The sequence below is a fragment of the Callorhinus ursinus genome, unplaced genomic scaffold (genome assembly GCF_003265705.2).
Source record: "Callorhinus ursinus isolate GAN/ISIS: 27379988/994484 unplaced genomic scaffold, GSC_fseal_2.0 scaffold9, whole genome shotgun sequence".
Classification (NCBI taxonomy): Eukaryota; Metazoa; Chordata; class Mammalia; order Carnivora; family Otariidae; genus Callorhinus; species Callorhinus ursinus.
This window is the reverse complement of record NW_027397071.1, coordinates 45,809,939-45,834,946: the sequence shown is the minus strand read 5'-3', so window position 1 is coordinate 45,834,946 and position 25,008 is coordinate 45,809,939. Positions and strand designations below refer to the sequence as shown.

Sequence of the window (25,008 nt, the reverse complement as noted above, 5' to 3'; positions counted from 1 at the left end):
TCACATTATGTGAACAGATCTCACTTCTCTATAGTCACTGAATTCTACCCTATATTTTATTAGCTTCATTCTCAGACTTCATTAGAGGGACTACAACAGTTCTAGGCTCATATTACCTGAGTTCAAGTTCAGCAAGAAAAAGAAAAGACATCTCTTTCTGGTGGCCTCCAACAAGCCTCAGAATTCACTCTGAGTAGACTAACCTGAGCCATGTGTTCACTGTGGCTTGGTTACGTGCCCATCACTGGAGAAAGAGGTGAAGATTCTCTTCAACCACACAAATGGGGAGTGGAGAGAGGCAAGTGCAACAGGGAAATTAGGGTCCTGCTATCAACAGAATTGGGCTGAACCATCCTCCCCAATAAGTCTTCTCTCTTTCCCTAATCTCTAAGAAGTTGTATTACAGGGATGGAAATAAGGGAAGAAAATAAACAAGCAAGTCACAAAAGAAATAAATAGCCAGAAAGCATAGGAAAATTGATTCATCCTCACTAGTAATCAAAGACATGTAAATTAACAGAAGATATTCTTGGCACATTAGAAAATTTTTAAAAATAAAAACAATGCCCAGGACTGGCCAAGATGCGGGGAGATGGACACTTCCAGACTTGACCATTGGGTTCTATGGTGGTTATTAAATAATCTGAAAGGCAAGTTGGCAGTCTCAATCAAAATCTTTAAAAATGAGCATGGCTTTTTTTTCTTATTTTTATTTATTTATTTTAGAGAGAGCGAGTACAAGTACGTGAGAGCAAGGGGAGGAGACGAGGGAGAGGGAAAGAGAGAAAGAACCAGACTCCCTGCTGAGTGTGGAGCCAACCACGCAGGGCTCCATCTCACAACACTGAGATCATGACTGGGCTAAATTCAAGAGTTGGACCCTTGGTCAGCTGAGCACGTCTTTTGACCTAAGAAAAATTCACAGAATGAAGTTTCCAAAGAAATAATTAAGGGTATGAACAAGAATTTAACTACAAGGAAGGTTTCCCCAGTATTGTTAATATACAGCCTCCAAAATGGAAATATCAATGTCCAGCTAGAAGAAATTCAGCAACTTAATTATGGTACATCCATACTATGGGATATCATACCAACAGCAAAAATGACCTTTCAATGCATCTATATTGGCATGACATAAATAATGGAGGAAGGCACACAGAAGTGTTAATGCAGTGAGTGACCACACCACAACCCCATTCACTAGCTAAATGTAGTAAATTAGTTTCATTCTCATCTAGGTGCTCCCTAGCTCCTTCTGAAGATTTACCACAGGGTTCTAAAGACCAGATTCTGATGAAGAAAAGATCAAAACATCTGGATATTCTTAGGAGGCTGAAATTTGTTGATCTTTCAAAGAGATATTCCTGATATACTCAACAATTGTTTATGGGAACATCTGACTGTTATACCAGGTTAAGGTGAAGAAAATGGACCACTGATGGCACTGACTTTTCCTGGAAACAGTTCAAAAAGTAATGCTTGGCTAACATAGAGTGACTTCTATGACAAATCATTCTCCGTATCAAAAAACCCAGTTTTTTCCCCGTCTTCACTGTATCATCATATAGCAATTAAACTTCAAATCCCCAGAGTAATTCCACCACAAACAAATCTCACCAAATCAACTTTCACAAACAAAACTCACCACGAACACAGCTATTTTCCCTCTCAGTTTCCATAACTTTAAAATGTGAATATCCTTGGCGAACCCACCTATCTTAGAGTGCTCTTGGTAAGGCCAAACGAGAGGATTTCTAGAAAGTGCTTTGAAGAAGGATAAAAGCACTATACAAATGTGAGGTAGTAAGAGTATGAATTCATCACCTAAATTTAACACACACTCAACAAAGCACCTGGGAGTCCATGTCAAGCCTCTGGCTCTACCAGAGCTCTACGTTCCTTCCCCGTAGTCATTTCTGAAAGCCAGATGTTGGCCTGCAAAACTTCCCTGCAACAAAAGGACAAGGCCTTCTTTACTTTCAAACTGGCCAGGGTGATCATAAAAATATGGTGTTTCTAGCTGTTGAAACTGAGGTAATAAAATAATGGAGGGAAATGCCAAAGATAATCCAAAAAATAGACAGTCATGCCTGGTATAGACCGGAGCCTGAAATGGAAAAGGACAGCAGTATGAACAAGTAGATGGGTTAATTAGGTTTTCATATTATCTCATTCAAGCCATGGCAATTAAAAATCCCAGAAGACAGAAGCTTCGGAGAGTGAGAATTCTTTTAGAATTAGCACCCAGTACTAGTACGAGCAATATTTTACAGCACTCCAAATATCTTCCCAAAGGAAATCACTGCTTAAAAAAAAAAAAAAAAAAGTTCTTTCTTGGTAGTGCTGTTTCTCTACACTACAGACTTATATAGTGTTTCTTCTACAGTCTCTTTCCCATTTTGAAGAATGGTAAAAGTTTAAATAAAGCATGGATGGATCAATAATAAGTACACTGAAGTTCTTAAATGCCCTTCTTTTTAAACCTCTACCCCAATTACATCCCTCCCTTGAGGATATTTACAATCCTCTATGACACATGCTCTGTACCTTCTTGGTTCAAGGAAAACACACCTACAGCATTTCAAATTAACTACTGACCCTTACTCTCACACTATAAACAAACCCTTTTCAAAATCTCAATTGCATTGTGTCCACATTGATTAAAGCTTGAAGCCTGGTGACCTCATGCGGTGTTAACTTCTCTCATGCACCAACAGCATTCTGCCTTTCTACTCAATTACCCCCTTTGGTGCCAGAGGATCGCTACCCAATGAACATACACAATGGACTTCTGCTTCATTACACTAATCAACAGCAGGATAGAAATAAGCAGAAGAGGAATAAACAAGCTAATTTATCATGAGGACAGAGCAAGCTTTCACTAGTCTCACCATGGAAAACTTCAGTGGTTAACAGGAATATCAATGGTCTGGGGGTGATGTTTATGATCTTACAGATTATAGACAGAGCCACCACAGAACCTCTGTGATTAAAGAATTTTGCAGAATAGCAGGTGTGAACAACATGCACACAAAACCCAGCCATGCCTTTAAAAACCCTGGGGTCCTACGTAAAATCTACTTCGTAATTATTTTGAGAAGTACAACCCAGGGCTTTGGATAACGTGGACCGACACCCTGGTAATTTGCCCCAAGTATTCGACCTAACTGTGGGGCCTCTCTTATTCATCTTTGACGAGGTGGTCAGGAGGGACCCAGCCTCTTTGTGAGAAGGATCTGGATGCCCCCCCTCCTTCATTAGGCATGGCAAGGGCACAGCGGCTGATTGAATTAACAACTTCGGAGGGCTTCAGTCCCAGTTCCCAGACATTAGCACCATCATCCAGAACAAATTAAAAGTCTCACAGCAATTAAGCAGATTTTGAAAATGAATTTCCCATGGTTCAATGGTTCAACAAGCAATCTTGAGTTAAGTATTAGAGGAAAGTTTAGGAGGAGGAGAGGAGGAGCTGGTTGCTGAATCTCCAAAGTAAACATTCAGCTGGTGAAGGCATCAACAATAAACTTTTCAGCCTCTGCTAACTAGGCTTTTCTACCTTTTTTTTATATGAAATTGGAAATATTCAGTCAGAGAAAGAGAAAGAATAAAAAATTAATGTGGATTTGTATTAAAATGGTGGATTAAAATGGAGGATTTTTTTTCTTTGTTTTTAATGCCTTTAACATCATTGTATTCTTGTTCAAAAACATAAACAAAAATTAGGAGGGAATGAAAATGTATGATCCTAATCTCTAGATTTTACATGTATACAAGGCAACCTAGACCTGACTCTAGAAGCATCTACATCTCTCTGAACCAGTATGGCCAGGTTCAGAGTAGGCAGAAAACCTACGTCAGCCTCCCAAAGGACTCCGGTGAATCAACTCCAGGAACTCACTCCTGGATTAAAAGAATAACACTAACAATAAAATAGCACCTAGCATTTTCTAAGTGTTTACTATTTATTTGCCAGGCACTGTACACACTCCTACCTCATTTAATCTTTTCACCTATTATGTCATTGAATCCTCAGAAATGTCATGAGATGAACGTTACTGCTCCTGTTTTTACCCATTTGAGAGAAAAGGAAACTCAGGCTCTCATTGAGGTCATTTGCTCGGAGCCACATAGCCAGCAAGTGGTGGGGCTGGGATGTGCATCCCGTTTTTCCAACCTCACAGTTCTTGCTTACATTTATAATAGCAAACTCCCATTGCCAGTGTGGTTTTACCCAGTCTTTGGAGTCCTGGATGGGGCCATAGCAAAAAAAAAAAAAAGTGTCATTACTCTAGAGAGAGAGAGTACAGGATGACATGATGGAGCCTTTCTTTTAAGCCCCTACATTCTCCCAACACCAGAGCTTTCCTGTCCCCTTACTTCATGCCAGCTCTGTGTCCCTTCCCCCCAATACTCCTCCTCTAGCTAAGAGACGTCCAAGTCTAGCTTCTGTGGAGCTTTCTCCTTGGCTTTTGCTTCCTTCCCTCCCAGGTAACATCTGCTTCCTAAATCTCTCCTCCCATCTGCACCTGCTCCACTAGAAAGTCAACAGGCCCAAGTTCCTCTCTGCCTGCAGGCATGCACTGAGCACAACATGCACGTTTCCATACCCTTCAGGAACCTGGAAGACTATGTGGAGGAATTCATTGTGTCCACAAGCTGAACACAGTGGAATGAAGAGGTAGTTATTTGGATGTATTAGGCTTTCTTGTCAAGGGCAGTTACGAAAGCTGACATCATAAATATATTACCCATCTCTGAATAACTGCAGATGCATCTGCAACGTTCTTACGAGGAAAACTCCGAAAGATGTACTTCCTATCTTTAAAAGCTTATAGAAAATTAAACTATGTGGTCTTCTTAAAGAAGCCCCTAAAACCAGCCCTCATGGAGCAGAAGAAACACATTTACTTCTTAAAGACAATAAAACACAAAATTGTTATTATCATTCAACGTTCTCATTTGAATATTCGAAGTTTGAAAAATACAGATGGTAGTGTGTTCCTTCCTCCCAGCAAACCTTATCAACCAAGCAGTCAGTCGGTTCTCTGCCCTATGGCCAAGTGAAGACCAAATATGCAGATCACACATAATAGTAATCAGCATAACCATCGACATGGGTAATGAAACACTCCACTAATTGTCAGGACACTTCCTTCCAATCTTACTGTCTCCCTGTGATTCCTCTAGGCCTTAGTCTCCAGAATATAATAGGATAAGGTCCCTTTCCAATACTCCAAAATTACACACTTTTATATATCGAAGCATACAAACCATGAAGGTGGCACAATCTTTTTAAGTTCAAGCAAATAATAAGAAACCTTTCCTCATTTAACTATAAAAGAATAGCTTGGAATACAATGTTACAAGTCTTAGGACAGATCTTAAAGTTGAAGCATTTTAGCTCTCTCTGCAATAAGTCCAAATGCAAATAAGCCTTCCTTCCTCCCTCCATTCCTTCCTTCCTTCCTCTCTCTTTCTTCTGTATTTCTGGGCACCTCTGCCGCACTACACTGTGGTAACCACTCAAAGATAAGCAAATTAGACCCTTCTTTGCTCTCATGTAGCTTACAGTCTTATAAAGTTGTATTTTCATCTTTATTTTTTCTTTATAATTTCTATAACATTAAATTCTAGCTAATGTCTCAGAAGTAGTTAGTTAATATTTTATAAGAAAAAGATCATCACTTTTTTTCCTACAAGTTTGACTTTCAAAGGTCTTTGTCATTTATGTTATCTGGAAGCAAAAAAAATTCCCAATGGATGATAACTTCAATTTTATAATTTAAAACAGAACAATTGGGATTCATTTTGCAGCAAGCATGGATGGAACATACCTCTTCCATGTATTAACTGGTATCTATTTAAAAGTCTTGCTACCTGGGCTTACTATAGAGAGCCGTGAAAACTGGTCCAGCATTTTAAAAGACAAAATTTAGGATTCAAATGAAACCTTGGTGAAAACTATCACTAACTGGCTCAAAAAGTGAATCACTCTAATTCACCGAATGGGTAAATGACATGCTTCTTAAATTGTTGGCTAGCATGGACTAGTACCTAATAGAAGGCTATCAAGCAGAGTGGCTGGGTTTCTAATTTTATATACTCCACTAAGAAGCAGAAATACCCTGCCATGAGCCTAACCAGACAGAGGATGACTCAAAAGAGAGAAAGAGAGAGAAAAGAGAGAGAGAGAGAGATGGAAAGGACGAACCTTGAAAAGTTAGTTACAACCTGTAAATCAGGGAAATAGTTAACATATATGGATTGATCTAACACGTAGGTGTAGGTAACTTAAGTTCGTTAAACCCTACAACCTCCCTATGAAGGGGAAATTTTATTTTATTTTATTTTAAGTAAGCTCTACACCCAATGTGGGGCTTGAACTCACAATCTTGAGATCAAGAGTTGCACGCTCTACTGACAGAGCCAGCCAGGGGACCCCAGGAGAAATTTTTAGATGCGGAAACTGAGGCTCACAGCATATAAATGGTTTGTCTAAGTTACAAAGCAAGTCTGCTAACAAGCCAGATCATACCCATTGATCAACCATAAAACCACATGCCACCAGTTAGAAATCTGATCACTCTGAATGGAAGGATCTGTTTGTTTATCAAAATCGGAAACATCATAAGGAAAATCCTGAACCAACACCTTGCTTAGAGAGTGACTGTTTCCTAGGAATCCCATAAGAAGCCCAAGTCATCAAAGGCAATTTTCAAAATTATCGCAGCAGTTCTGCTTAGCCAAGAGACTTATTCTAACGTGAGACAGAGGACTTCCCTGGATGGAACTGGTATCATTACCTAACCCAAGTCCTGACGGAGAAATATTATTGTCTCAAATATATCTTTATGCTGATTTTGTTCAAATCCCAAATGTATTGCTCATCCTTCTCCCAAACTCTATTTTCTCTCTTTCCCTGTTTTAACAGGTGGGTGAGGTAGGGAAGAGGGGAATGAAGATTCTCCTGATACCTATAAAAAAAAGAAACATGCTATTTGAAAGGTGACCTTAAATGTCCTTTTGGTTTAAAAATCTTGTGTCTACAAATTATCCTGTTTATTTCTCTCTCATCAACTATTATCCAGAAATATCATGTTCCTATAGTACAAAACTCTTTTCTGTTTAGGTATGTTTAAAGAATGATGCTGGGTGATTTAACACCAGTTCTCTCAGGGACCTGCAAACTTTGTAAAATAAGGAGGAAGGGTGACTAAAAGGATGCCTAAGGTCCCAGGGTTTCCTGTCACAGCTGAGCCCCCACCCCACCCCCCACTTCTAATTCTGAAGAAGCTGATCCTTTCTAAGCTTATAGAGGTGTGTTCTCTAAGTGACAGCCAGGCCCCATGGTTCAGTCTTTTCAAAGCCTCAGTAAAAATCTTATCTACAACTTCCCTTAGCCCAGGCACGCTGGGGCTAAAGTTGGAGCCCATTTCACACAAGCCAGAACTAGCTCAACAGAACAGAGAAAAGAAAGGAATGTGGGGACATGTCTTTTCCACATTTAAGGCATTCCGTTCTAGGGCAAGTTACAACCTAAATGAGAGCAGATAAAATCTATAAGAACCCAGAGTAAAAAGAATAAGGCCTCAAAAAGACCTGATTTGCCTTGAGAAAGGGCTGGATTTAATAAAATATGGAACCCAACTTCTGGTTGTGATCACCTAAAGACAAGCATGTTAAACAGAGACTTAAAAGTCAAGATTTGAGGCAAGAATATACAATGGGGAAAGGACAGTCTCCTTAATAAATGGGAAAACAGGACAGCCACATACAAAAGAATGAAATTAGATTACTATCTTACACCATGCACAAAAATGAACTCAAAATGATTTAAAGACTTGAATGTACGACCTAAAACCGTAAAACTCCTAGAAGAAAACATAGTTGGTAGGTTCCTTGACATTGGTCTTGGCGATGATTTCTTGGATCTGACTTCAAAAGAAAGGGCAACAAAGGCAAAAATAAACAAGCAGGGCTACATCAAACTAAAAAGCTTCTGTGCAGCAAAGGAAACCATCAACAAAACGAAAAGAAAATCTACTGAATGGAAGAAAATATTTGCAAAACAGATACCCCAGGGTAATATTCAAAATACATAAAGAACTTCCTTGTCTGGCTGGCTCAGTCAATAGAGCATGCAACTCTTGATCTCAGGGTCGTGAGTCTGCACCCCATGTAGGGTTTAGAGACTACTTAAAAAAGCTTAAAAAAAAAAAAAACAACCCTCACACAACTCATGAACAACAACAAAATCCTAATAATCGGATTTAAAAATGGGCCGAGAATCCGAATAGACATTTTTCCAAAGAAGACATACAGATGGCTGACACATGAAAAGATGTTCAACATTACTAATCACCACAGAAATGCAAATCAAAACCACACTGAGATACCATCTCACCCCTGTTAGAATGGCTAGTATCAAAAAGACAAGAAATAACAAGTGTTGGCAAAGAGGTGGAGTAAAAGGAACCCTTGTGCAAGGTTGGAATGTATGTTAATGGAGCTACTATGTAAATAGTGGAAAACCTATGGAGGTTCCTCAAAATATTAAAAATAGAATGACCATATGATCCAGCAATTCCACTTCTACGTATTTATCCAAAGAAAATGAAAACACTAATTCCAAAAAAATATATGCATCCCCATGGTCATTGCAGCATTATTTACAATAGTCAAGCTATGGAAACATCCTACGTGTCCACTAAGAGACGCATGGATAAAGGAGATGTGGTGCACATATACAATGGGAGACTGAGCCATAAAAAAGAGTGAGGTCTTGCCATTTGCAACAAAGATGGACTTTGAATATATTAGCTAAGTGAAACAAGTCAAAGACAAATATATGATTTTACTTACATCTAAATCTAAAAAACAAATGAACAAACAAAACTAAGAGATACAGAGAACAGACTGGTAGTTAACAGAAGTGAGCGGGGTTTGGGGTTAGGCAAAATGGATAAAGGAGGTCAAGAGGTATAAACTTCCAGTTATAAAATAAATAAGGCATGGGAATCCAATTAGTTTACAGCATGGTGAGTATAATCAGTAATATTGTATTGCATATTTGAAAGTTGCTAAAAGAGTAAATCTTAAAAGTTCTCATCACAAGAAAAAACTACTTTGTAACTTGGTATGGTGACAGATGGTAACTAGACTCATTGTGGTGATCATTTCACAGGATATACAAATATCAAATCATTATGCTGTACACCTGAAACTAATGTTATATGTTAATTATACCTCAATAAAAAAAAAGTCCATATTCATTCCCGCTAAGTCAGAGGATGCAGAAAAAATAGTGCTTTGTGACTCTGCTTACTTCCAACAAAAACGCAGAGGAGGAAGAAATTACAATGTAACACTTGTACCTCTGGAAATACAAGAATACGCATGGCAGTCATAATGGCATGGAGCGCTCAACGTTTTAAGCCCTGTTTTGGCAATTTGAATTTTCTGCTTGCAATTACCTTTAGAGTAAAGAGGTGGCAGAGATAAAGAATGAGCAATTTTGTTGTCTCTTTTGTATGCAAAACAGACCAAAAAAATATAGGGCATGTCACTTCCCCCAGACTCACTACAACTTCAGAATTATGCCTGCCACACACATTCCCTGAAAGTAGCAAAGTTAGTCACAGAATTTTAGACAAGGAAGCCTCAGACTGATTAAGTCTTAAAACTAAACACAAGGGGTGCCTGGGTGGCTCAGTCGTTAAGCGTCTGCCTTCGGCTCAGGTCATGATCCCAGGGTCCTGGGATCGAGTCCAGCTTTGGGCTCCCTGCTTAGCGGGGAGTCTGCTTCTCCCTCTGCCCCTTTCACCCGCTTGTGCTCACTCCTGGGCTCTCTCTCTCACAAAAATAAATAAATCTTAAAGAATATTAAGTATACAAAGGCAAGAGGGAGAAGAAATTAAAGTTAGTGTTCTGTTCTTTGTTTTTTTTTTAAAGGGAGGTGGGGGAGGGACTGAGGGAGAGGGAGAAAATCTCAAGCAGAATCCAAGCCCAGCAGGGATCCTGACGTGGGGCTGGGTCTCACCACCCTGAGACCATGACCACAGCCAAAATCAAGAGTCAGACGCTTAATCAACTGAGCTACCCAGGCGCCCCACTATTTTGTTGTCAAGTAACAGGAAAGTCAGTAGATCTGTAGGAACCACAAGTGAGGAGATCTCTGCACATTAACTGTACGGCCTTCGGATGATCATCGTGGTGAAGCTCAAAAGCAGGTACATGCTTCCAGGGCTGACTGGCATTAGAATCGGGAGTCCAAGCTATGGAGCTGCCTCTAATTGTGTAAACTGAGTCCCTGCCCTTTCCTGGGATGCTGATTCCTCCTCCGAAGAAGTAAAACAAGATGGTTTCCAAGACCCTTTTTACAGTTTAATAGCAAAGGCCCCACAGCTCCCATTCAGGGCAAATACCACCAAAGGGTACAGATAAAGTGGACCGACCCCACAAGCTGCACTCATGGCAAGTGATAAGATCCACAGCTTTAGAGCAGACTCAATTATCAGACTGGGTTATAATGTAATGATGCCACCAAGGGGGGCTTACTGAGGTGTGCAGTGACTCACCTGTACCCTAGAGACCCCAGAACCCTGGGCATTGTTCCTTTGTCCTCATGTTATCTACTATACTCTTACATCTCTCTGCTGCCAGTGAATTTTGGTGGCCAATAATCCCAACTTTTGTAGACTTAGACAATGGCATACCCAAGCTCTATTAAAATTGTGTATAAAGCAGGGGCGCCTGGCTGGCTCAGTGGGTGGGGCATGTGACTCTTGATCTTGAGGTCATGAGTTCAAGCCCCATGTTGGGTATAGAGATTACTTAATATTTTTTTTTAATTGTGTATAAAGCAAAAGTAATGAACAGACCTCAAATATAAACATGAGGAATTCTCCTGGGCATAAAATGTGCATGCTTCAGGACAATGATTTAGACCTGCATTCTTATTTACTAACAATTGGTAACAATATTAATGTCTACCATTTGGGGAAGGCTCATTATGAGACATTCGGTGATAACATGGGAATTAGTGTTAGAAAGCAGGATAATCTCTCTGCACACTCTCAAACCCAAACCAGGTATATTTCGAGTCACTCCCATACCTCCTGAATCTGGAGGTGTTTGACAAAGTAGTGATGACTTAAGGAAGACAGAATAGAAAACAAAGGGGTGCCTGCATGGCTCAGTCTGTTAAGCAACTGCCTTCAGCTCAGGTCATGATCTTGGGGTCCTGAGATTGAGCCCCATGTCAGGCTCCCTGCTTAGTGGGTAGTCTGCTTCTCCCTCTCCCACTGTGCTCTCTCTCTCTCACTTTTGCTCTCTTCTCAATAGAAAATAAACAATGTCATAGTTAAGTTGCCCCAGATCTAGAAAGACAGAAGAACAGAGAAAAAAAAGTAGGAGAGATGGATATGGGGTTAAGCAGATGGCTTCAGTGAAAACTCCTCTGGGAATCTCCTCTTTGGTGGGCCAGGTTCAGTGAGACAGCCCAACGGGTGCCACGTCTTGGAGAGGGTGGCTCTTCACAGCCATCATCCATGATGTAGGAGGGCTCTGTCCCACATCAATTGAGGGGCGTCAAGGAGTTTTTGTGACTTGAGATCATTGAGACCACAGGTGGTCTGCAGAGTTCCAGCCAGGCCTCCCTCCACTATGTGATGCTACCCTGAGATCAGGAGCTCTCTCTCTGGGAGAGGCTCAGCCAGGACTAAGGCCGCAGTTAACTGGCCCCCAACCAGGTCCCATGAGCTTAGCCTTATTAATCTGGGCTTTGCAAAAAAAAACTGAGCCAAGCAGTTACAGATCCATTACCTTCTTTCTAACGAAAAATCATAATGCCTTGCCAATACAAATGTAATAACTTGGCCTCTTCTTTCAATTACCCCTAGTCTCTTGGAAATGTCTATTTGTGGATAAGGCTTCTGAGTTAACTCAGGGAATTAACCAGCAGTTTAAGAAGGCCCTGTAATTCCTAGGGGCTAGTGAAGAAAGAACACCTCTTTACCAGGAAATATTAACAGAATGGAGTAGGAAGGAGAAAGAGGGAGCAGAAAATTGCCCTTGAAGGTCCAGGATTTCAAAAGGCACAGAATATAGAAACACTAGTTCAATGTGGAGGAAGACGATGGTATCGGAAATAGGTTTTGGAAATCCAAGTACAAGCAATGTCCCAAAGAAATGGCCTCATGTAGACGTTTATAAAGGCCTTAGTTTTTCTCTTGTGCATCCGTAGTCTACTCCCATCTTCCTTCCCCACACCCACATTCCCCTCTCCTGTATTCGGTAGCTATATGCAGGATCCATTCTGTATGCTAAAATCCAGGAGGCATTTGGGGCCTTCAGGAGCTTGGTTATTTTGACACATTTTCAATGACAACTCTCAGTTCCTCTTTGCTGTGTGTAAGAATTTCTTTCTGGAGGGAGCTGGGGCATTATTTTCTCAGGTTTGGCCCTCCCCAGCATGGCCTGCAAACACCGGTCAACATTTACAATGGCTACAGTATACAAAATTGGGATCATTTGTTTAGGAAGCAACTAGGTCAATGATTAGTACCCATGCAGTGACGAAGTATGTGGTTTGGGAAAGAGGTAGAAACAGAAAAGGGGGAGACTGAGCTTCCATCTTCTACTGAATCCGTGTAGAATCAATTTTATCACACCCCCAACACCTTGTTTCCTGTAGAAATTGAAGAAACAATAGGAGAGTGGCATTAGCCTTAAGAGCATGACTTAGGATTTGGTCAAGGATCATGCGCTTGAGGTTCTGCACTCATTTACTATCTCTGTCCCTTCTGAGAAGTTCCTTAAATGAGCATCTGATTCATCCGAAATCTGGAGAAAGCACCTGTTTCTCTAGGTTGTTATGATGGTTCAGTGAATCAATACATGTAAAATACTTGCCATAGCCACCCAATAAATCCTCAAAAAGCAACAAATCATAATTAACTAAATCCCTCACTACTGGTCCAATGACAATCTGATTATTGCTTTTGCTCCCCTGTAAAATTTAATTAGAGGTGGAACATGGTGGAAGCAGGGGAGAAGAGGTGGTAGTAAAAGGCAAAACGGTGAACCTAAGTATTTTTGTATTCTAAAATACGAGTTGCTCTTCTCTGCTGTTCAGCAATCCTTTTAAGTTAGCCCTATTATGAAAAGCCCTATCATTTCATCATCAAGTTTGAAATCACCAACGCCCCAAGCTCCCCTTCACTCCCATCCTCCTTCCCATCCGGGCATCTTCTCTCAGAAATGTCCACATTGGGCACAGCTGTCTACTCTATTAGGCAACCCTTACAACACCTCAGAAAAGACACAGGACATAAATGAATAGACACGATTATTTCACATCTTGATGGTCCCTGTCCCCCATCATCTCTTAGAGTCTCTATCAAAACTGAGAGCAGTAAATCTTTGAATAAAGAAAGTCTACCAGCATTTTTTCCAAAGAACAAAATGTACCTATTCATGGTGTCAGCATGGAAGCCTCTAGTTTGAGATGCTCTCATTATTAGGCATGGGTGTGTATACAAACAGAAATTTCCTTTGGAGAACAGAACTGTCAACTTGGAGTAAACGGCTCTTCTTTCAATTGCTCTACCATCCCTGCCAATCCACACCCTCTAAAAGCCTCTCCAACCAGTTGATTGCTTCTCTCCCCTCCTTTGGAAAAGTCCTGATGTATATAACTGCATAAATATGTTAAAACCACTAACCTGAGAAAATAAAATCAAGTAATCTTCCTTAAAGTAGAACTCAAACGTTTTTATGGATAATGAACTTGGCTGCTCAGCCAACTGGATGATTCAGACAATTATAAGAACTAGTTTGAACCTGTAAGAAATTGGTCAGATGGGCATATGCAGACTTCTCAAAAGGTGTCCTCCCTTAGCCTTGGCCAGGATCTGCTATTATGTAAAGCTGAACTCCATTTCATTTATCATCACATTGGATTTTTTTTCCGCATTTGATATGTTACCTAATGATTAAAATGAGAAAGCAACAGCATTTATAGTGTTACTCATCTTCTCTTTCTGGATTTAAACCACATTCATTCAATCTTAAAAGTCAAGGCTTTGGGAGGTGGGGGCAGGATAACCTGATGGTTGAGGATTGTGGCTCTGATGTCAGATTGACTGGAGTCCATTCAGAGCTTTAACCCTGACTAGCTGGATAATCTTGACTCACTGGGTAATCTCAGTTTACTTACACGTAAAACAGGTACAGTGCTACCAATCTGGCAAGGCTTTGCATGGATTAAATTAGGTAAGGTCTGGCACATAGCACACATTTAACTAACATGCTAAACATTTGTTGTATTATTTTAGTAACACATTTATTTCAAGATGAAATATTAATATAATTATCTGACAGTATAATTAACAGGGCTTCTCATTTCACATGTTCTCGGGTTCTTAGTAAATAAGTGAGAATTATCTTGATGCTAGACACTTCATCATAGGAAATCTTTTGCTGGTGAACTTGGATTAAGAAGTGCTCTTTTCTACCTCTGGCTCTCCTAGGTTACTGAGGCTTCAAGACCCCTCTTTGCTAACTCCCAGTCGGCATTGCAGCCCTATCCTGGGCACACAGCAGGCTCTAATCAATATTTTGCATGTTAGGTAGGTGACACATATGAGTTCTAAGCTAAGGACTTTAATACAATCTCAAATTCTAAATCTCCATAGAAACACCTTTATGAGGAAGATAAGGTAAGAATCTTTCCTCAGTCTATATGAATTTAAAAAAATTTAAAGGCCAAATTATTGCAAATGTCAACTAGCTAGGAAAGGCTTTGAGTCTGGATCTGAGTTCAGGCAGGAGATCTGAAAACCTTACAAAGCCATAAACAACATGATTATCTCAAGGAAATGGTTCTCACTTTGAATAAGGAAAAGGCAAAGTTCCAGTAGAAGACTAGAAAGGCCGTACGGAATGATTAGATGAAAGCATGATTAGAGATTATTACAACAAGCATGATTTTGTTGCAATAACCAAGTAGATAATTAAGTTTTTGAGGAATCAATAATGTAATTTCCACTAGAAAAAATTTCCCACCTTTATACAAGAAGAATTTTTGAGATTGCACAGTACTCCTACAAACCACATTAGATACTCCAGTAGTTTAACAAAGAGAAAAAAAAATGACATGGTTTAGTCAGGTATGAAATTTTGCAGAACAAAAAGGAGAATCAAATACAGAAAAAAATGTGGGCTAACATCAACCAAAAGCCAACTGATTAGTTCTTTTTGAGACCAGCTACCCAAACACTGCAGGATTATAGATATTACATTATCAATATATGCTAAAATATAATATATACCACAACAAGCTTAAAACCTAATGCACTGGGAAGCAAACCTTTACATACTCTGCATAACTCTAATTTTATTTAATTTCTTAAAATCCTGCAACTTCCAAATAAACAATAGTAGCAGAAATAAAAATTCACATGAATGGACCACAATCAAGGCTACCAATAGTTCTCATTTAAATAATAATAGCACAGTAATACGGGCTATATCATCGAAAAGCAATAAGTAAGTCCATGTAAAAATTGAGAAAACTGATTATATATGTTTATATTATATGTACATAATATTCTCAGCATTAAAGAACAAAAAAAGCAACTCATGGTAAGCTTTTGAAAGAAAGCAATCCTCCCTGAAGATAAAATAATGGGTAATTTGTTGATACTTATGCAGAGTTTAAGTTTGGAATATTCTCATTTAATGGTATGCTTAAAACAAAGCAATCATTTTTTATTCATTCAGTTCTGATCTTCACAGTCTTCTTAACAGTTTTAGAACAGGTGGGAACAGTGACCTGCCTTTTCAACCATTATATCCCCAAGACATGACTAATTTGAAACTGAGCAAATTGCACATAATGGGCCAGGGATTCAAGTTCATGATTTTTAGTAGGCTGTACTCTTGTTTCAGGGCACATGGTCTCCCTCCCCTTCCCCCTTCTACCACCCCTGCCCTGCAGCTGCCTCTCTGCCTCATGAAATCAAAGGGAAATTATTTTTTTACATTTTCTGCAGGTTTATTTTTAAGGAGGATAAAGATAGATAGGCTACATCTTTAAAAATATTTTCTTTTCCTTTAGGGGTTCTTAAATTTTTAAATACATTCTAAATACTAAAGAAGCTAGCCACCTAAGAACCTTTCTCAACACATAAGAAAACAATCAGATGCATGATTTTATAATGGCTCAAAGTTTTTATAGAAGCATGGCGTAGCTCAGTGAATTTTTAAATACCCCAAATTCTACCATATAAGATATTGCTTTCTAGAGCCTTTTTACAAAATACCATCAAAGGTTTGCAGTAAAGAGACACTGGCACAAGAAAAACTAACAACCAAAACAAGCAGAAAACAAAACAAAAACCTGGTTCTAAGAAGGCTACTGAGCTAGGAAAGTATTTAAGCTGGCTAAATGAAAACCCAATCCCTCCTATTTGCTTTTTATCTACTGTTTAAAATTTCCCCATCAATTCTAGAATGAAGGCTGCAACCAAATACCAGTCTAAACATCATCTAAAACTCTACCAATGAGGAGAATGAAACTTGGTTAACTGATTTGCCTGGTCACTTTGGGGTGCATGGTTTGTCATGATTGTTTGGGGGTGGTGGTTGGTGGTTGTGTTTTGAAAATATGTTTATGGGGTACTTAAACGCTTACAATCAGGAGCTTTGCCATTCAGATCCTCCCCTTCCTAGGCTGCCATGTTTTCTTTCACAGGGGACAATGATCAAAAAGAAACAGATATTATGGTCAATTCAAAGCGAAGATTTCACTTTCTCACTTGGCCTCTGCAGATGCATTGAAGAAACACTTCACCCCCCTTTCCCCCTCCCCCAACCTGTCTCCCTACTTATCAGTGGAATTGAGCAGTGAAGGAGTCTCTGCTCACTGAGGAGAGTGGAGGAGGAGGTCTCTGAACTTTACTTCAACTTTCCAGCCTACAAACTGCTTCTTCAACCACTGATTCCACTTGCCCACTTTTGTGAAGTTTCAGTCTTTGCTCAGTTTCACCTGCTTTTCATTTTAGGGAAGTCTGGCGGGAAAACGTCCCGCTTAACTTTTGTTGATATTTTTTCCCCATATTTGGGTCTTGTACTGTACTCAAGTTCCTAGATTTAACAGAAAAAAAAAAAAAAACACCTCTCTAAATGGTTGAGATAAAGGCTAAGTCACTATTCCGTGTTTAAAAGTGAACTGTGATCTTTGCGGCCAGAGTGGGGACACAGTCTTGGCAATTGAGGAAGGAAGGAAGGGAGCTAAGCAGTAAACTTACACCATTTCCCCCAAGAAGTGTTACACATAGATGCTTTTCTTTTCCAAGTAAAGTTGGAACTAAAGCAGTTTATCTACTGAGAGGAATCTAGTTACAGGACCTATCACTAACTTTTTGAGATGGTTATCAAGTACAGTCACGGGCCAAATTCTCTGGGAAAAACAACCCTTGGCACCACGTCCTCCAGACAAGCCCCTCTTTGAACATACAACTGTTCTGATCCTACGGCCACGCTAATGTCCAGCGGCTATCACCAGTGCTCTTGCACCTCTCTCCACAGTACCAAGATGCTAGCAATTAGGCTAGTTCACGAAGTGCCCTAAGAAACCTACAACAGTGGATAATGGGCTCTTCAAGGCTAGGCGATCAGCTTCTTAGGAAAAGAAAAAGAAACACACACCAACAAACACCAGGGAACTATGTGTAATGGTTCGCTGCTTGTGCAAAAACCTCAAAGAGGATGAAGGTCAGACAGGGATAATAGGCCAATTTAATTCTGAAAGCACAAGGTGCAAGAAATTTTAATTATGGTCTGCCACTGAAATCACACAAGATCCAATGGCATCTAACTGCAACTGCTCATCAAGGGAGACAAGAGGTGTAATTGTAACCGCTGCATAATCACTGTGAGGGCACAGGGAAGGCTGCCTTCAGCTCCCAGCAGAGAATGTATTAGGAGCCTAGAAAAATCCAATACAGGGAAACATGGAGATTGCACGTAGCCACACAGGGGCTCCTAACAGGAAAGCCAAACCCCGTTGTGTGTGTGTGTGTGTGTGTGTGTGTTTGTGCACGCGCGCGTGCGTGTGTGTGTGTGTGTGTGTGTGTGTGAGGGGTGAGAGTTCCAGGAATAAAAGATTAAGCTGTTTGGCCCAAATTAAGAATATGAGCTTGGAAAACTCTGAACCCCTTTCTGCTTTGTGGATACATACACAAGAGAGAAAGGCATGATCTCCTCCAGAAATTTCTGCCTCGGTGAAGCTTCACCCACTCTCCTTTGTTTAAAACAATTAGCTTGGATGTTAACAGTGATTTACAGAACCAGAATCCCTTTAATTTGTTGCCGTCAAACCCAAGTCTGGAGACAAAACACCACACACACGGCTCGAGGTGCCCAAGCCTGTGCAGCTCGCACGCCCGCGCCGCGCGGACTCTCGCAAAGGGAACGGCAGAGAAAGCCCCTCCGTGGACTCTCCAGTCCGCAAAGTTTCACAGATCCGTGAAGAAAGCAAAAGCACCCATCCGCGCCTGTCGCAGAGTTGGCGCTGAAGTTTGTGCCGGGATGTCCTAAATCTCGAGGGGTCAGGGGACGCGAGTGTGCGGCCAGGCTAGAGGATGGATGGAGATGGGAGAGACAGCAAGAGGGAGTTTTTACGAGTGGAAGATCCGTGAGACCATCTTCTTCACCCGGAAGCCTGTATGGCTCCCAGAGGTCCCGGAGGTGCTCGCCAGGGGAGGCGCCGTCGCCGGGGGCCGGAGAGCTGTCACCTGCGGGGAGCCGCGGCGGGGGCGGGAGGCGCTCTGTTAGGCGCCTGGGGAGGACTGGGGGGGGCGCTTCAGAATCACCACCTCTCGGGGCTCTGAGAAGTGGGGGAGGGGACATTCGCGAGAGGGCAGGAGGCCAAGAGCAACACCTTTCGGATACGCTTTTCCCCTCCTACCTCTCCAACTTCCCGCAGCGCCAGCCAAGGACTTTCTCCCACCGCACCCTAGCGCATCCCGTCTCCGGGCCCACCTCTCAGACCCTTCCGCTGGCGCGGCGCGGGGTGGGGGACGCGGCCAGGAAGCAGCCGGCGCGAGGGTCGGAACCCCAAACGCAAACTCTCACCCCCGAGCCGAGACGACCAAATGCGTTTTATACCGGCAACGATCACAGCCCCGTACCAGGGCTCCCGGGTTAGCGCCGGGCGCAGTTCCCTGACTCTTCTGTTGTTCCCAATAAAGTCGATTACGTTGCCCTCCGGGAGCTGATTGGGAGAGAACGGAGAGGAAAAGGGGGGAACGCGGGAAAAAGCGGGGGGAGCAGCAATCAACTTTGTAACCCAGCGCTTCCTCGCGCGATCCGTCGCCATGCTTAAGATTCCCACCCCCGCCACCCCCCTCCTTCCTTTCAAGTGGATACTGAAACTAGGCCAAAACTTTTTCCCCTCCTTTTCTCTTAGCCACTAGACTGGATTGTGCCCCACGGAGCCCCATGGAGCTCTGCTTTCTTAAGCACAATAGCCGGACTAATTAGATCATAGAAGCAAGGCAGTGATACTGTAACAAGTAGCCCGAGAGGCAAAGAGGGAAGGGGCCCGAAAAGAGAGAAAGGGGGAAAAGTTTGCGGCTCTCGCACTTACCAATCAAGCCTCCCACCAGAAAGGCGATGATTTGGAACACGAGCAGAATCCCACCAACAATGCACAGCTTCTTGGTGCTCATGTTTTCTATAATTGCCCCAGCCATTTTTGCGCCCCCCTTTTTCTTTCCTCCTTGAAATAAATGTTTTTAGGGTGTGCTTTTTGCCCTCTCTCCTCTCACGCTCCCTCCTCCCTCGCCTCCTTTCTGGGCACTGCAAAACTTCAGGGGTGTGGGAGCGCGGCGAGGATGGGACCGGGACGCAAGGCGCCCGCACGGATTCCCCCGGCGCAGCCGGCTCGGGCTCCCCCAATGCCCGGAGCTGTGATTGTGGCCGCTCCGCCGCCTGTGGACGCTTAAAGGAGCAGGGAAGCGGATCACATGACGCCGCCTCCCTCCCTCCCTTTCTTCCTCCCTCCCTCTCGCGCTTCCTCCCTCCCTCCCTCCCTCCCTCTTTTCCTCTCCCCCTTGCCCGCCTGTGCGGGGCTTCGAGCTCCGGAGGGTGCTGGCGTCCCGCTCCCGGGTCCGGCTGGAGGTCTGTCCCGCCCGGGGCTGGTGTCGTTTGGGGGTTGATGCTGTTGTTAAGGGGGTTTCCCCCACCCCGCCTCTCACACGTTTCCTTTTCTGGTGCGAGATTTAAATCACCCACGGACAGCTTTGCAGACCTTTAACTTACGCGTTGACTTTAGGAAATGGGCCCCACCCGCAACTGCCAGAACTCTTTAGGAAAGAGGAGGAGAATTTTTTAAAGGGACCCAAAGATGCTTAAGTCAGAGAACAGAGATGCAGAATAAAGTCTTCGGCTTCCTTTGACCTGACCCCAGCCTCAGTTACTGGGCATATACCCAGCTAAATCCCCCCACTGCACCCCTGAAGGAACCCTGTGCTCCAGCCAAATCAGACAACTGTTGATTACCACGTTATCCCGCACTCCAGGGTTTTCCAGAGCCTTGACCCTGGCTCTTAAATACACGTATTCTACTCCATCGGAGTTCAAACCTCATTTAAAAACAAGCTTGTCTGAAAAGCCTTTCTAATTTTCCAAATCTCCCCCGTGTAATATTTCCTTGAACCCAACCCCTACAACTCCTGTGTTTACATTCTTAGTTCCTATTGTAAGAACTTGTGTGTACACGTTTGTCTCCACCACAGGGCTGTAAACTCCTGGGGGATAGGGACCGAGTTTCATTCATCTTTGTACCCACCCTCCCCCACCCCCGTGGTTCCTAACAAAGTTCTAGCTCTAGTAGATCCTCCAAAAACTTTTGTGGAATAAATAAATAAATAAATGTGAAAGCAAGCCCACGTTTTGCATTTCAAGAGCTTGAAAGAGACCTTATTTGATTCAGATGGTACACATATTTAGTTGCAATGTTTGCTGTCTCTTTGTGAGGATATATTTCTATTCACACTTAACTTCTAGGGGGAAAGGAGGGTGGGACTTTTAAGAGAGTTCCTGTTCTATCAAGCCTAAATTCCTGGGCCTGGTTTTTCCATGTTCCATAAACTGGTCACTTGGCCAGCACAACTCACGTTGCCCGTATAGACCCTTGGTTTGGTCACCCCCCCCAGAACAAGGTTTGCCACCCCTTAGACACCTGGTTTCTTGCCCCTCCCCTCTATCTACACCCTTTTCGTCCCAAGGGAATACCACAAGTCCCCTGTCTTCTGCTCGATTTCCGAGCTTGCATTGCCCTTATGGAAGATGCCATGCAGGTTACCCTTAACAAAAGTATTCATTTCTAGTCTCCAACTAGACTAGACACTCTTTAGGACCATACCAAACTTTATATATATGAAAATCCATCTCCTTGGAGTCGAACAGTTCTTTAGAGTTCTGGGGATATAGTTGCTATTTATTCATTCTTTCCTTCAACCCTTTAACCGGCAGGGCTCACATATTGAGCCCTTAACCTGTTCCAGGCTTTCTGTTCTAAGCCCTTGAGGATACCAGGATGTGTGTGTTTTCTTTTAAAGACTTTATTTATTTATTTGTCAGAGAGAGAGAGAGAGAGAGCACAAGCAGGGGAAGCTGCAGGCAGAGGGAGAAGCAGATTCCCTGCTGAGCAAGGAGCCCCACGAAGGCAGTCGCTTGACCGACTGAGCCACCCAGGTCTCCGGAGGATACCAGGATGTGAAGACAGTTGACAGTCCTGGAGGAGCCCTAGTCCCGCTGTTATTCACTGAATATTAACAACCTTTACTTCGGAGAACATCAAATCAGATAGAAGAAGCAGACAGAATTGCTGTCAACAGTAGTGGTCAGAAGCATTTGGTACCCAAACACAGATAGATGAGTATGGCTATTTGCCTTCCTTTTTTAACTTTTCAGAGGCTTACATCATTTTTGTTTCCCCTGACAGGAGTAGGTTCCAGGGCATCAATAACAGACGTAGGAATGCCCTTCTCACCTCTGTTGCTAGTTAACTCCACGTTCTGTGTTCTCATCTCAGCAAGGTGCCAACTTCCACACATTTGAATAATAATGATGCCTTTGGGTTAGAATTTCTTTTTAATACCAAGGAATTTTTTTAAATTAAGGTTGATAGGATTCAATATCAAGATTTACTCTCCATTTGATACTATGGTTCACTATTTAAGAAGAAAGACATGGGAGGCACCTGGGGGGCTCAGTCGGTTAAGCATCTGCCTTCAGCTCAGGGCATGATTTCAGGGTCCTGGGATCAGAAAGGCTGAGTAGGGCTCACTGCTCAGCGCTCAGCGAGGAGTCTGTTTCTCCCTCCCCACTGCTCATGCATGCTCCCTCTTGCTCCCTCTCTCTCTCTCAAATAAATGAATAAAATCTTTTTTTAAAAAAGAAGAAAAATGGTGTTTTATGCACTTCAAATATGAACTGAATCCACAAGAATGTGTTTAGTAGTCCCCCCCATCCACGGGTTAGTTTTCTGTGGTTTCACTTAACCTGTAGTCAGCTGAGGTCTGATGGTCTGAAAGCAGGTGATCCTCCGGACCTATTGCCAGAAGGTCAATGAGTAGCCTAATGCTATGACATAATGCCTTTGTCATTCACCTCACTTCATTTCATCATGTAGGCATTTTATCATCTCCCATCATCACAAGAAGGCTGAGAACAGTACAATAAGATATTTTGAGAGAGTACATTCACATAGCTCTAATTACACTATATTATTATAATTGCTCTATTCTCTTATTAGTTATTGTTGTTAATCTCTTATTGTACCTAACTTTATCATAGGTATACATATGGAAAAAACACTGTGTATATAGGGTTTGGTATTATCTGAGACTTCAGGCATCCACTGTGGGTCTTGGAACATACATCTCACAGATAAGAAGGACTACTGTATTTATTTAACATTAATGAGCTCCTCAACTCATTTTTCTATCAACTGTTACAACACACTCTACTCACTCAGCTCCCAAATGCATCTCTTCAGAGTAACTGGCCTCACTTCTTTGGTTCTAGTTTACCCATCTGGAAATGAGAGGCTTGGAATAAAATACTGGTTCCCCACAAAGGTGGTCCCCCCTTTTTTTTAAAGGGCACTTAATTAAAAAGAGCTATATATAATTTTTTTGAGAGAGAGAGAGAGAGCACATGGGGGGAGCAGAGGGAGAGAGAGAATCTTAAGCAGTTTCCATGCCAGTGCAGGCTCCACAGGGCTCAAAACAGGGCTCCTCATGGGGCTCCACATGAGGCTTGAGATGGGACTCACCATGGGGCTCCATACAGGGCTCCACCTCACAACCCTGAGATCATGACCTGAGCCGAAATCAAGAGTCAGATGCTTAACCAACTGAGCCACCCAGGAGACTTTTAAAAAGAGATAATTCTAATTGCTAATCAATGCTTCTAACTTGCATGCTATTACCAATATTGCCAAACTGAATGTGGGACAGACACTTTCAGTATTCATCACCATGAGTTGCTTTAAGAAAAATTTACCATTTCTATTATATCTTTTTAAAAATTAAAAGTGACTGTCAGATCCTTAGTTCTCAAGGGAATAACAGAGACAAGTAGAAAAGAGCATGAGTGAGTTGTCCAGTTTTGGAATGGAGCCTGGACCCCAGCTCTGCCCCTCACTTGCTGTATGTCACTGTGAGCCACTCCAGTCACCCAGCACTCTGAAGCTCAGCTTTCTCATCTGTAAAATGGAGATAATGACAGTATCTGCTTCATGGTAATCTTGCAAGAGATGATGATAATGATGATTATATTTAAGAATCCTTAAGGGAAATCAATAACCTTGCATTAAAAACTAGTAAAACTGATCATTAATTGGTTCTTCCTCAGCTCTAAAATTTTATCATGTTGTAATTATTTTTTGAAGTATATTTCAGGAGCAGTCGGGTGATTAACTACTTGACAAGGGCACTAGTAAGGCCAACATCTAGTATGGGATTCTGAGCAACACTCAGTGAACTTGAAACCTAGAAATATTCTATTCTAAAAAATGCTTCTGATCATCAATAAAGCACTTGTCATGGGTCCTTAGATAGACTGTCCCAGAGACTAGATAATCTAAGAGGGCAATCCAACTCTTCCAACAGCATTTGATCATTCCAACTCCATTTCACTAGACTTTTAAGTTGAAGATCCTGATGTACCCATCGTTTTTATTTGAAGGGTTTGTCTTATGGAAGATCATATTGATATTCAGTGCATATTTATGGAATGGATGGATGGGTAAATGAATAAGTGAAGGTAAATTAACTGCAACCACCCCCACCCCCCCGACACACTCCAGTTCCTATATAGCATATACTGACTAAATGCCTGTCTGGTATATATACCCTGGGCTGCCGTTGGCACATATATCTATATATGTGCTGTATTGTCACCCTGGTTTGCAAGCTGCTTAAAAACAAGGAAAGTGTGACCTGAACCTCTGTCTCTCTCAGAGCCCCAGCACTGCACCTTGCACAGAGGAGGGCTCAGTTCCTGGAGCTGAGACGGCCCAGTCTGGAAGCCAAGGGCAGCATTCCATTATTGTCACTGAAATAAAGGTAATGCAGAGATCTAAAAGAATTGCATCTACCTCCTCAAACACCTAATTTACTTCCCAGAGGGACCTAACAGGAGTAATAATCCCACTCTGAGTCTTCTCATTCTCATAAGTAGCTTTTACCCATAAATGGCATCCCAGTGCTCTTCTGTTGTCATTTTCTTATAGTCAGTGCCTGTGAATGTGAGCAGGCACTTTGGGTTCATACTCTTATTATTCAGCGGCACTTTTCACTCAATAGACATACATGAATATATATATTCACAGCTTCTTTTGAAATCCTTTTCTTTTCCTTTTTTTTTCAGAACCATCCTTCCCTTCTTTCTCTCTGAGCCCCATTGTCTCATTTTGTATGTAAATACAAG

General features: G+C 42.0%; 1 protein-coding gene across 2 annotated transcripts in view; it reads right to left on the bottom strand.

Moving 5' to 3' along the window:
- Positions 1-20,047, bottom strand: part of WLS (Wnt ligand secretion mediator) — a 97,526-nt gene extending 77,479 nt beyond the window's left edge. Inside the window, exon 1 of one of the 2 annotated variants that reach the window (XM_025871819.2) lies at positions 19,655-20,047. Coding sequence is in view for 1 of the 2 variants with exons in the window: in XM_025871818.2 (XP_025727603.1) it covers positions 19,655-19,760 (106 nt within the window). In the remaining variant the exon portion in view is untranslated. The remainder of the gene's footprint in view (positions 1-19,654) is intronic. The other variant, XM_025871818.2, reaches the window with a different exon arrangement.
- Between the last annotated feature and the right edge of the window lie 4,961 nt (positions 20,048-25,008).